A 13775-nucleotide genomic window follows, 5' to 3' on the forward strand; every position below is an offset into this window, starting at 1 on the left:
GGAGGAAGGAAAGGCACCCACTGTGAGATCTGCTTGAGGGAGTTGCTGAGGAGCTGAGTGTCCAGCTGCTGCAGTAGGATGATCAGCTTCACTTTGATCTCAGTCTCCTTGGCCTGGTCCCCCTCCTTTACCTCCTCCAGGAGACGCAGCACAGAGCTGTCCTCCCCCTCCACTGTGGCGAAGCTAGGTCCCAGCATCTTCGCAACAGGGTCTCTGTTGGCTACAAATTACAGTAAAAATGGTTAAGTCCATCATTTTTTTTCTTCACTTTTCACATTTATTTTGCCAGATTGTCCCATTGAGGTCAAACGATGTAGGCCTATTTTAAGAACGTCCAAGCCTAGGGTATTATAGACATACAGTAGATTAATGTTTTCTTTTCTCAAACTAACATAGCTATTAGCAAGTACCACATTATGGCTTGGAGGGTACAGTAAATATGACTGAAGAATTGCAAACATAATCTGATGCCAGTTTCTAATTGGATGAAAGCAGACGATAACAAGGAGGACAAACAAATTATGCCTGTGGCTTATGGGAAGTATGCAGCTTTGACTATTTAGGATGCAAATGGGATGCAAAGTCTCATTCTGTGGTTGACATGGTTTACCTTCCAGGCAAGCTCGGACCTCCTTCAGCTTCTTATCCGTTGCCAGCTGCACTATTTTGGACAGCTGACTGAAGCTGTGCACAGAAATGCTCGGAGGGGTGAGCTGCAACATAGGATGCCCATCCCTGTCTGTTTCCTGTGACTTTACAGTGGGGCCACTGAAAATAGATAAACACACATATTTTTAAGCATAAACTGGCAACAAGCACACCGTTTTCCTTCTCTATCTAGGCCTAGATACTTTTTCCATTCTGTGTCTATGCTAATGTCATAAATATGCTTTTCGGAAGGAAAGGGGAATGTTCTCAGAGTTAACAAATGCGCACTTTTGTTATCAGTGAAATCTACAGTAAATGCACCTGTTTGGTTTCCCTTAGAGAAAAAACACGAGTTCCACATGTGATTGCATGTGATCACGTGATCTTAGTTGAAGTTAATATGATAACATGTAAAAGCAACATGCACAGAAAATTGGCTAGTTTGACCCAGAGTGGATTTTTCCATGTAACATTTCTAGTGTTGAGTCAGGTGTTAACTCTGTAAGTGTGAAATTAACACTCATTGGTGTAAACGAACCCCAGTGTTGGTGGTAATAAGAAGTGTTAAACCAAAACCACGGCCATCATTATCTTATTTCCCAGCATGCTCTATTGCAGGTTGATTATTAGAATTGTTTGTTTCAATATCTATATTTTTGCATGTATATTGATTGATTAATGAATCTACTTATTTCTAAACTAATCCAATCTGTTACTTGGACTTATTGCACCCGTTACTGAAATGGTTATTCCAGTTTCTCTGTTTAAGTTAGTCTCATAGATAAATAATCATTTTAAAAAGTATAATATTGAGCTGACAGACAGGATAGAGGTGGTGGAGTGGCCATTTTTATAAAACATATTTTCTCTGGCTCTTTACTGAAATCCATGTCTCTTGCTAAAGAAATGACGATAATAACGAGCAACTATCTTTAAGACTTTGTCTGGGGAAAAATGTATCCATAACTGTTAAAGGGATCTATCGTCCTCCTTCGGCTAACCTTAGTTAACTCGTTTGTTGTCTTCCTTTACTAATTCAAAAGTTATTATCCTGGGTAACGTAAATTATGATTGGGAAATAGAGGCTTCGGACAATCGAAAAGACATGTGTAATGATCTAAACCTAACCCAGCTGGTGACTAAGCCTAATCTGATTATTATGTAACACCTCACATTGTTATCAGGAAATATTCCAAAAGTATGGGAATCAGCTCTTGTGCTGCCACTTCATAAGGACGGGGATAGTAGGGATTTTCATCATTGTCACCCCCATTTCAAGGCTTCCTTGTCTAGCTAAGATTCTTGAATCCTTGGTAAATGTACAACTTTGCTCTTTTTTATCTGAGAAATGTATGTAAAATGTAAAGCAATCAGGGTTTAGGCCTGAGCATAGAACTAGTACAGCAACCACTTCAGTTGTTAATGGTCTTGTCAATGCTTTAGACACCTAAATGACATGTGCTGCTTTGTTTGTGAACCTGTCAAAAGCTTTTGATACTGTTGATCATGCTGTTTTATTGAATAAGTTGTCCTCGATAGGCCTGAGCTCTGACGCGTGTGAATAGTTTAATGATTATCTTAGCGACAGAGCTCAGGCCATCGTGATTGATGGGGTTATGTCTGCATTTCTTGATGTGCATAAAGGTGTACCACAGGGGTCGATTTTGGGACCTGTTCTCTTCCCTATTTAAATAAACACCATTAATCCATCTGTAACAAATTGTAAACTTCATCTACAGTGTATTTACCCCCTTTTCTGATTTTCTCTATTTTTGCATATTTGTTATACTAAGTGTTGTCAGATCTTCAACTAAAACATAATATTAGATAAATGGAGCCATACAAAACAAATTGATACTTCTTTACTTAATTAACAAAGTTCTGCAACACCCAATTCCCCAGTGTGAAAAAGTCATTTCCTCCTTACACTCAATAACTGGTTGTGACACCTTTAGCAGCAATGACTGCAACCAAACACTTCCTGTAGTTGTTGATCAGTCTCTCACATCGCTGTGGAGGAATCTTGGCCCACGCTTGCATGCAGAACTGCTTTTTTCAAGTCCTGCCACAACATCTCAATTGGGATTAGGTCTGGACTTTGACTAGGGCATTTCAAAACTTCAAATGTATTGCTTTTTAACCATTTTCATGTAGACTTCATTGTGTGTTTTGGATCATTGTCTTGCTGCATGACCCAAATTAGCTTCAGTTTCAGCTCATGAACAGATGGCCTGACTTTCTCCTGTAGAATTCTCTGATGCAGAGTAGAATCCATGATTCCTTCTATTAAGGCAAGTCGTCCAGTTCCTGAGGCAGCAAAGCATCCACAAACCATCACACTACCACCACCATGCTTGACCATTGGTATGAGGTTCTTACTGTGGAATGCAGGGTTTGGTTTTTGCCAGACATAATGGGACCCATCTTATCCAAAAAAGTTGACTCAAGTTTGTCAAAAAGCACCTGGATGATCATCAAAACTCTTGGAAAATATTCTATGGACAGATGAGTCAAAAGTATAACTTTTTGGACGACATGGGTCCAATATATATTTGTGTATAATGTGCATATTCACAAGTGCATTCTGATAGTATTCAGATCCCTTGACTTTTTCCACATTTTGTTACATAACAGCCTTATTCTAAAATTGATTAATCCCCCCCCCCCCCCCCTCCTCATCAATCTACACACAATACCCCCATAATGACAAGGCAAAAACAGATTTTTAGATTTTTTGCACATTTATTTTAAAAAATAAAATAAAAATGTAATATCACATTTACATAAGTATTCAGTCCCTTTACTCAGTACTTTGTTGAAGCCTCTTTGGTAGCGATTACAGCCTCAAGTCTTTTTGGGTATGACGCTGCAAGCTTGGCAAATCTGTATTTGGGGAGTTTCCCCCATTCTTCTCTGCAGATCCTCTCAGATCTTCTCTCGGTCAGGTTAGATGGGGAGTGTCGCTGCACAGCTTTTTTCAGGTCTCTCCAGAGATGTTCCATCGATTTCAAGTCCAGGCTCTGGCTGGGCTACTCAAGGACACTCAGAGACTTGTCCCGAAGCCACTCCTGCATTGTCTTGGCTGTGTGCTTAGGGTTGTTGTCCTGTTGGAAGGTGAACCTTAGCCCCAGAATGAGATACTTACTTACTTACTGACTTTATTGTCCCCATGGGGAAATTTTGTTGCAGTGTCATGTACACATTTAAAGTGGCGTTTAAATACAAAACAAGATTGACAACACAACTATCATAACAGTTACGCACCAATAAAAATAATAATAGTAAGAAATAAGAAATACAACTTTTTTTTTTAAATAAGAAAAGACTAGCCTGCTGGCCTTACGGTGTCAATGGGAACATTCCCTGAGCTATTTAGGAGGGATATCACACCTGGCACAAATGATTGTCTCGTTCTGTTTTTCCTGCTGAGGGGTGCCCTATACCTGCACCCAGAGGGGAGTAATTCAAAGTCCAGGTACAGGGGGTGGCTTGGGCCTAAAATGATTTTGTGAGCCTTACAGAGGGCCCTGACCTTAAAGATCTCATCCAGGCCTGTCTGTTTGACTCCAAGTACCTTGCTTGCTGTGGTAATACTCCTTCTCAGCATGTTTCTCTGGCTGACAGTGGCATTACCAAACCAACAAACAATACAAAAAGTTCAAATACTCTCAATAAAGGATTTGTAAAACAGAGTCAGTATAGTACAGTCTATATTAAAAGATCCCAACTTTTTTAGAGAGTACAGTCTCTGTTGGCTCTTTCTGTAGATCAGGTCTGTACATTTACTCCACTGAAGCTTATTGTCCAAAAGGACACCCATATATTTATATTCCTCTACAATTTCTATATTCTGACCTCTGATAGATGTTGCAGAGGTAGGTGTTGTACGCTTCCTGAAGTCTACGCACATCTCTTTGGTCTTGTTGGTATTGAGGACCAAGTGTGATTCCTCACACCACTCTACAAAGTCATCTAGGACCGGGCCATGATGTTCCTCGTCATCATGCAACAGGCTGATCAAGGCAGTGTCATCAGTGAACTTAACGAGTTGTCTGTCAGTATGGGAACTAGTACAACTATTAGTGTACAAGATGTACAGAAGTGGGGACAAAACACATCCCTGAGGAGAGCCTGTGTTGGTATTGCGTATATCCGACACAGGGGGACCTATTTTGACTCGTTGTGAGCATTGGCTCAGGAAGTCCAACAGCCACAAATCCAGCCCCCCGTCTAAGAAGAAGTCCCGAATGAGTCTCTGTGCCAGAATGTAAGGCTGGATTGTGTTGAAGGCAGAAGAAAAGTCAACAAACAGAACCCTGACATGGGATTTGGCACCCTCTAGACGTCTATAGACCATAAGAATGATATCATCAACTCCTCTGCTAGGCTGATAGGCAAACTGAAATGAGCACTCTGGAGAAGGTTTTCATCAAGGATCTCTCTGTACTTTGCTCCGTTCATCTTTCCCTCGATCCTGACTAGTCTCCCAGTTCCTGCTGCTGAAAAACATCCGCACAACAGGATGCTGACACCACCATGCTTCACCGTAGGGATGGTGCCAGGTTTCCTCCAGACATGACATTTGGCATTCAGGCCAAAGAGTTCAATCTTGGTTTCATCAAACCAGATAATCTTGTTTCTCATGGTTTGAGTCCTTTAGGTGCTCTTTGGCAAACTCCAAGTGGGCTGTCATGTGCCTTTTATTAAGGAGTGGCTTCCATCTGGCCACTCTACCATAAAGGCCTGATTGCTGGAATGCTGCAGAGATGGTTGTCCTTCTGAGAGATTCTCCCATCTTCACAGAGGAACTCAGAGTGACCATTGGGTTCTTGGTCACCTCCCTGACCAAGGCCTTTCTGTTCCGGATTTCTCAGTTTGGCCGGGCCGCCAGCTCAAGGAAGGGTCTTGGTGGTTCCAAACTTCTTCCATTTAAGAATGATGGAGGCCACTGTGTTCTTGGGGACCTTCAATGCTGCAGACATGTTTTGGTACCCTTCCCCAGATCTGTGCCTCGACACAATCCTATCTCAGAGCTCTACGGTCAATTCCTTCGACCTAATGGCTTGGTGTTTGCTCTGACATGCACTGTCAATTGTTGCACCTTATGTAGACAAGGTGTGGACATGGACTCCAATCAAATTGTAGAAACATCTCAAGGATGATCAATCGAAACCGGATGCACCTGAGCTCAAGTTCAAGTCTCATAGCAAAAGGTCTGAATACTTATAAAAAACAGAAATACCTTATTTACCTTGGTAATACATTTGCCAACATTTTTAGAAACCTGTTTTCGCTTTGTCATTATGGGGTATCGTGTGTAGATTGATGAAGAAAAATACTAATTTAATCCATTTTAGAATAAGGCTGTAACATAACAAAATGTGGAAAAAGTCAAGGGGTCTGAATACTTTCCGAATGCCCTGTTTGTTGTATCATACAGGGCTCAATTGAAAAAAAAAAAGATTTGAGTCTCTATATGTCTTCCCTGTTAAAATAAAGCTTAAATCAAAAATATATATACTGTATATATTTTTCTTCTCAACCGAAAAGTCATTCTGAATGCAGGTTGGAGGTGAATAAATGGATTTCCCCATTGTGGCTGGATTCCAATAGGAATTACTCATCACTTTGCAAGACAGCATTGAATGACTTGCAGGCCAGATATGGCCTGTAAACCATGAGTTTCAGGCCACTGTATTAGGGTAAATCTAGTCCCTCAAAATAAGGCCGTATGAAATATGTGTTGTAATGTCTTCAACAATTACATTTTAATGATAACATATTTGGTTAGGATCTCTCTTGGTTAAGGCCACAGGACTGAAAATGGATGAATGCAACCATGTCTCTGTCACTAACAATTCACTCAAAAGACACTCTGGGAAATATGGAAATAAAGTATTTTCAATAAGCAGTGTGTTAATTTAACAGAGGAAAGTGTGGACCCGTATAGACACTGGACCAGTGTTAAATATAACACTCTCAGTGTTGATTTAACACCGGACATATAGCTGTGTGTGATAACGTGAAACTATACACGTGAAAACATGATCGCATGTGAAATAAATGTGACAACATGGGAATGCAACAATTCAACAGTTTTTTCACGTGAAAATGCAATTCCACATGCGAGGTAGATTTTCACATGTGAAAATGCAAATTAGATTTTCAAGTGAACGTTTTTTCACATGAAACTGCAAATTTCACAGGTAAACAAACGCACATTTCACGAGAATCTGCAATTCACATGTGAGGTGAAAACATGGTATTCCCCTCATGTGAAAATGTGGTGTTAACATTTGAACTTAAAATGTTACACATGTGAACAACTGGTTTCACATGTGAACAACTGACGTGTCTCTATTTTATTTACATGTGAAAATGTTAACGCAAATGCAATTTTCACATATATTTTTTTTAGAAGGGAATGATATGATATGGTGGTTTTAAAGTAAGTGTTACACTGCTGAAATAGAGTAAAAAATGTAACATGATCACTTAGTTCTGACTTTTCAATATGACCCTAACTAGGATTTGAACTCACAACCTCTGGATTTGACTATTCTCTCATCATTGATTTCATTTACTTATTTTAGCAATTTGAGGATTTTCTGTATAGTCTGTTGGTGAGGCATTTTAACATGTTTTAATGTTACCCCCTAATTCACTAAGATAAATATAATGGTTTTTCTTGAGTTTATATTTAAGCAGAGATTCACTTTACTTAAGTCCCAAGTGTAGAAAGACAGGTGAAATCAGTCATTGACACAGGCGTGGCGGCATACCAGGAAGATCGGAATGCAATGAACCAAGAGGTTATGAGTTCAAATCCCAGGTGATGACATGTTGAATAACAAGTATTGTACAAATAAAAAAACACAATTGAATAATGTATGCCAAAATGTTTCAAATATGTAAGTTGAAAACACTATGTTAAAAGTACTGTTTGTGTGTGTATCCTAACAACTCATTTTTGTTCGCACCTGTGAAATCTCATGTGGGAAAAAATATGAATCCGCATTTGGAAGGTTATATCGTCACATGTGAAGTGTTCCAAAAACACACGGTTTCACATGATTTCAGATGTGGAATTTCAGATCTGAAATCAAATTTTACTTGTGCAAAATGTGGAAAATTCACATGTGAAATCATGTTTTTTTTCCCCCGCAAGGGTTACCATTTACCAACTGTAGAATAACAACTAATCACAGGCAGACAGCCAGGGAAAAAAAGAACAGACTTTTCTGATGAAGTAGTCTAGATGTTTCCTGTCCTACTGAAGTTGAACAGAAAACAAATACATTCAAGAACATAAATATGAGTCCTGCTGCAGGGCTCAAAATACGTTTAGACTCCATGACAACATCCCCAGTCAGTAACATTACACCAAGCACACAGGCAGCACCGTTTGCCTCGTGATTACCTTATGTCATAATCGGTTTTGAAATCAGAAGCCTCCAAAGAGGTAGTCCACTGCAACGGCTCCTTGAACACATGCTTGGCCTCCTGAGGGTGTCTGGAGCTGAACTGTTCCACAAACTCCAGGATCTCTTTCAGCAGAGACTCGTTGACTGGCGTGATCTCCAGTTTTCCAGTCCCAGAACTTGCTGTGGTCCATTGCGCTGCTCTGGTCAGCGCTACCCCCATGGTAGCAGCTGTGTGGGACTGGCAAAGTCCTGAAACGCTATGTGGGATTAATTGGTGACAATTACACTTTTAGCAACAAATGTCAACAAAATATTGAATCGCTAGCTACAGTTATAGTAGACTGGCAGATAAGACGGTATCGACCTAGCTATGTTAACAGCCGGTTATTCACTAATGTAACGTTAGCTAGCCAGCTGACCCCCGCGTTGCTTACATCCATCACATCCCAAACTTTTGAAAGCTGTTGAAGCTTTCATACACAAAAAAACGTATAAAATGTTTTAGCTAAGTGTACAGTAAACATTTATCTTTTACATATGACAACTTACCAGCTATTTGAAATTGTCTTCTAGAGAACCCCGAGCTAGCTACCAATCAATGTTAGCAGTTTAGTCGGTTTCCTTGGAAACAGACAAGCACCACTGCCTCAAGTTGCTAGGATACCTCTCAACAACGTTGCGGGAGGCGTGTCAAAAATAACATGAGTCAGAAACGCAAAACTCCATTCCTTCCTGCCTGCAGCCTGCTGGTGTGATATTTGCTTTAGCACAGCGTGAGTCTGAGTATGCCTTCATAAGAAAAGTTAATTTTTTAAAGTAGAGTGTCCCCAGAACCACACATGTGAGAGCTTCTTTAGAAACATCCTCTAGGATTGCTGTATGGTTTGGCACTGCAGTGTTACGCAGACAAACAATCTGGGCAAACTGGAAATAGTCTATTTGAAGTAGATTTTTACCCATTTTGGCTCGGCAAATCAAGTAATTCAGACTTCATTCAAATAAAGTAATTCAGACTTCATTCATTCAGTCATTGAGAGCAACATCCTCTTACTGTATAAAAAGTCTTAATTTTCAAAACAAAAGCCACCTCACCTGGCTGTAATTTCAAAAGCTGAGTATGGAAAGGATTTCGTTATTTCAGTTTGGCAAAAAAAGAAGAAAGAAAAATCATCCAGGAGAGTGAGATAAAGGCATTGGTATGTTTTGAGACTGGTAGGCCACCCAAAAACCAGGCCTAGTTGATTAACCAGATCCGATTGCATATTTTTCCTTTTCAGGTAGATGCAAAAGGAAAATAACCAGAAGACTCTAAACCTTTGATTGTGCACCACTGTGGAACCTTCCATTCCTTTAGCCACTCAGCCCACCAGAAGTGAGCTCTGAGTCAGACAGTTAATGGGGAGATCCACCCTCCACAGAAAGGTATCACAACTCCATGGTTGCATCCCAAATGGCACCATATTCCCTGCATATGTACCATGGGCTCCTCGTATTGGCTAAGCATGCCCCAGACCATGATTGATAACACTGGAGTATGTTTTCATTAGATTATAACCCCCCTTTCCTACGCTGAATGAACGGCAACAATTTGTGCAAATCAACACTGTGTGTCTTATTGTCTGGCAGCTGCCCTCCCGGTCCGTGGTGTCCCGTATTTGTGTATCGCTCTCTCTATGTGTGTGTCTCTCTCTCTCTGTGTCTCTCTCTCCCTTTGTGTGTGTGTCTCGCTCTCTCTCTCTGTGTGTGTCTCTCTCTCTCTCTGTGCATCTCTCTCTCTGTGCGTCTCTCTCTCTCCCCCTCTCTCTCCTTCTGTGTCTTTCTCTCTCTCTCTCTCACTCTCGTTCACTCTCGTTCACTCTGTCCCTCTGTGTGTGTCTCTCTGTCCCTCTGTGTGTGTCTCTCTGTCCCTCTGTGTGTCTCTCTGTGTGTGTCTCTCTGTCCCTCTGTGTGTATCTCTCTCTCCCTCTGTGTGTATCTCTCTGTCCCTCTGTGTATCTCTCTGTCCCTCTGTGCGTGTCTCTCTGTCCCTCTGTGTGTGTCTCTCTCTACCTCTGTGTGTGTCTCTCTCTCCCCGTGTGTCTCTCTCTCCCCGTGTGTCTCTCTCTCCCTCTGTGTGTGTCTCTCTGTCCCTCTGTGTGTGTCTCTCTCTCCCTATGTGTGTGTCTCTGTCCCTCTGTGTGTCTCTCTCCCTCTGTGTGTCTCTCTGTCCCTCTGTGTGTGTCTCTCTGTCCCTCTGTGTGTGTCTCTCTGTCCCTCTGTGTGTGTCTCTCTCTCCTTCTGTGTGTGTCTCTCTCTCCCTCTGTGTGTGTCTCTCTCTCCCTCTGTGTGTGCCTCTCTCTCCCTCTGTGTGTGTCTCTCTCTCCCTCTGTGTGTGTCTCTCTCTCCCTCTGTGTGTGTCTCTCTCTCCCTCTGTGTGTGTCACTCTCTCTTTTTCTGTGTGTATCTCTCTCGCTCTGTGTGTGTGTCTCTCTCTCTGTGTCTCTCTCAAATTCAAATTCAAATTTAAGCTGCTTTATTGGCATGAAAAACATTGTGTCAATATTGCCAAAGCAACACTGTATACAATATACATTGTAATAAAATTATAAATAATAAAGAAGAATAATATAAAATGGTAGTAAATAATAATACAACAATTAAATACCAAAAATAATAACAATATAATGGTAACAGTCAATAGTAGAAATGTAATAAATGTACAAATCTAACTATGGAAAATGAAACTGTAACTAACTTATAACTAAAAATGGTCATCTTCACCATTACATCAGTACTACAACTTCCATCACCATCATTAAACTGCTATCATTACCATCACCCTACTACCATACCACTACTGTTTGGAATGAGAAACAACAATAATGGTAATAACAATAATAGTAATAATAAGTAAGTTACTGTTTACTATGCGGATGTTATTATTCAGTGTCCCTCAGACTATGGCAGGGAAATACATATTTGGCTGCAAGAGGAGCCATTGCTCCTTCGCCCATGATTATTTTTAGTTCTTCCTCTGGTTTTAATAAGTTAAAATTTGGAATAAATGTAGTCATTTCTGTGAATAATGAATCTCTTTGTGAGGAATATTTCTCACAGTAAAGGAGAAAGTGCATCTCTGTCTCTCCCTCCCCTGTCATGCAGTGACCACATACACGCTCCTCTTTGGTTAGCCATGTCTTTTTATGTCTGCCGGTTTCTATTGCCAATCGGTGGTCACTCCGCCTGTACTTGGTAAGGATCTGTCTCTGCTTCATATCTCTGACAGAGTAGAGATAATCAGCCAGTTCATATTCACTGATTAGGGTCAGATAGCAATTTAGTCAGCTTTGGGATTTTGTTTAGTTTTTCCAATGTTGTAAATATGAGTCCTTTGATTGGTTCATGATTTTGTTTATTGGAATTCTTTCTTTTGAAGCAGTGCTGGTGTCAGCTTGGTTGTTGAGGTCCAACACCAGCTGACTGAGAGGGCTCGTTTCTGGGCTCAGCTCTTGGGTTTGAAGTGCTTTAAATTGCAGACTTGAATTTGGACTTGAATTTAGGTGTAGCCAAAAAATGTATGATCTTTTCTGTATTTTCATTAATACTGGAAAGCGGCCCAGTTCTGCCCTACATGCATTAGTTGGTGTATTTCTCTGGACTTGTAGAATATTCAGACAGAATTCTGCATGTAGGGCTTCAATTGGATGTTTGTCCCACATTTTAAAGTCCAGTTTATTGAGTGGCCCCCGAACCTCACTTCCATAAAGAGCTCTTGGTAGGATTACACTATCAAATATTTTGGTCCACATTCTAATTGGAATTTTGATTTTGAATAATTTCCTTTTTATTGCGTACAATGCTCTGCGGGCTTTTTCTTTGAGTGCATTCACTGCCATAGTAAAGTTTCCCGATGCAGATATGGTCAGACCAAGATAGGTGTCATTTTTAGTGTGTTCAATTATGGTGTTGTTCAGGGTGAATTTATATCTGTGTTTCTGCCATCTTTTTTTTGTTGTTGAAAATCATGATTTTCGTTTTTTGGAAATTTACTGCCAGGGCACAATTATGGTAATATTGCTCTAGAATGATAAGGATCTGTTGAAGACCTTCTTTGGTTGGTGATAGAAGTACCAAGTCATCAGCATATAGCAGGTATTTCACCTCTGTGTCAAATAGTGTGAGTTCTGGCGCTGGAGATTGGTCCAACATGTCTGCTAATTCATTGATATAAACGTTGAAAAGATTTGGACTCAAACTGCTGCCTTGTCTCACACCTCAACATTGTAAAATAATTCTGTTCTTTGGTTTTTATTGCACACTTGTTTTCTGTGTATATACATTTTATGAAGTCATACACCTGACCACCAAGTCCACTTTGTAGAATTTTGAAGAATAGCCCTTCGTGCCAAATAGAATCAAATACTTTTTCAAAGTCAATAAAACAAGCAAAGATTGTGTCCCATTTTTTTTTGGTGGACGTGTTTATTAACATGTTTATAAATTAGTGTGTGTAAGGTGTATACAGTGGGGCAAAAAAGTATTTACTCAGCCACCAATTGTGCAAGTTCTCCCACTTAAAAAGATGAGGCCTGTAATGTTCATCATAGGTACACTTCAACTATGACAGACAAAATGAGAAAAAAAATCCAGAAAATCACATTGTAGGATTTTTAATGAATTTATTTGCAAATTATGGTGGAAATAAGTATTTGGTCACCTACAAACAAGCAAGATTTCTGGCTCTCACAGACCTGTAACCTCTTCTTTAAGAGGCTCCTCTGTCCTCCACTCATTACCTGCATTAATGGCACCTGTTTGAACTTGTTATCAGTATAAAAGACACCTGTCCACAACCTCAAACAGTCACACTCCAAACTCCACTATGGCCAAGACCAAAGAGCTGTCAAAAAACACCAGAAACAAAATTATAGACCTGCACCAGGCTGGGAAGACTGAATCTGCCTGAAATGTAATGATTTCTGTCTGGAGATTGTCAAAAAACTGATCATCATAATATGATGAATCTGAAGGAGGAGCATAAGCTGCACATATGTATACATCATTGTCACAATAGATTGTACCTTTGTTAAGTTTTAGCCAAATGTGATTCATACCTTTTTTTCATTTCATTCAGTGCTAAGTCCTGCTTATGCCAAATGATGATTCCACCTGAGGCTCGGCATGGAATAAGAATGCACAAAAAAGTACAACGCAATCTGCAACCCTGTGTGTGTGTGTGTGTGAATTAAAGGGTCTGTCTAGCTCAGTGGTCTGCATATTAGATGCAGTAGTTGGCACACCTCTCCAATCTCTGATTGTTCTAGGTGTCTTTTGCCAGAGGTTACCTCAGCATCTCTCTCTCTCTCTCTGTGTATGTCTCTCTCTCTCTCTTGTGTGTGTGTGTGTATCTCTCTCTTTCTCTGTGTGTGTCTTTCTCTCTCTCTGTGTGTCTCTCTTTCTCTCGCTCTCTGTGTGTGTGTCTTTCCCTCTCTCTCTCTGTCGGTCTGTCTTCTCAAATTCAAATTCTAGCAGCTTTATTGGCATGAAAAACATTGTCAATATTGCCAAAGCAACAATGAATACAATATACATTGTAATAAAATGGTAAACAATAACAAATAATAATATAAAATGATAGTAAATAATAATATTAAATGAAATACAAAAATAACAATATGTTATAAATGTAATAAATATAAAAATATAAATATGGAAAATGAAACT

At 40.0% G+C, this 13775-nt stretch overlaps 1 protein-coding gene across 1 annotated transcript in view; it reads right to left on the bottom strand.

Moving 5' to 3' along the window:
* Positions 1-8837, bottom strand: part of odad2 (outer dynein arm docking complex subunit 2) — a 68569-nt gene extending 59732 nt beyond the window's left edge. Inside the window, exons 1-4 of the mRNA XM_021620611.3 lie at positions 8622-8837; positions 8069-8329; positions 611-768; positions 22-220 (exon numbers count right to left, since the gene is read on the bottom strand). Of these exons, the coding sequence (XP_021476286.3) occupies positions 22-220; positions 611-768; positions 8069-8292 (581 nt within the window). The 5' untranslated portion in view covers positions 8293-8329; positions 8622-8837. The remainder of the gene's footprint in view (positions 1-21; positions 221-610; positions 769-8068; positions 8330-8621) is intronic.
* Between the last annotated feature and the right edge of the window lie 4938 nt (positions 8838-13775).

Source organism: Oncorhynchus mykiss, chromosome 11 (assembly GCF_057628025.1).
Source record: "Oncorhynchus mykiss isolate SJ-2025 chromosome 11, ASM5762802v1, whole genome shotgun sequence".
Lineage (NCBI taxonomy): Eukaryota > Metazoa > Chordata > Actinopteri > Salmoniformes > Salmonidae > Oncorhynchus > Oncorhynchus mykiss.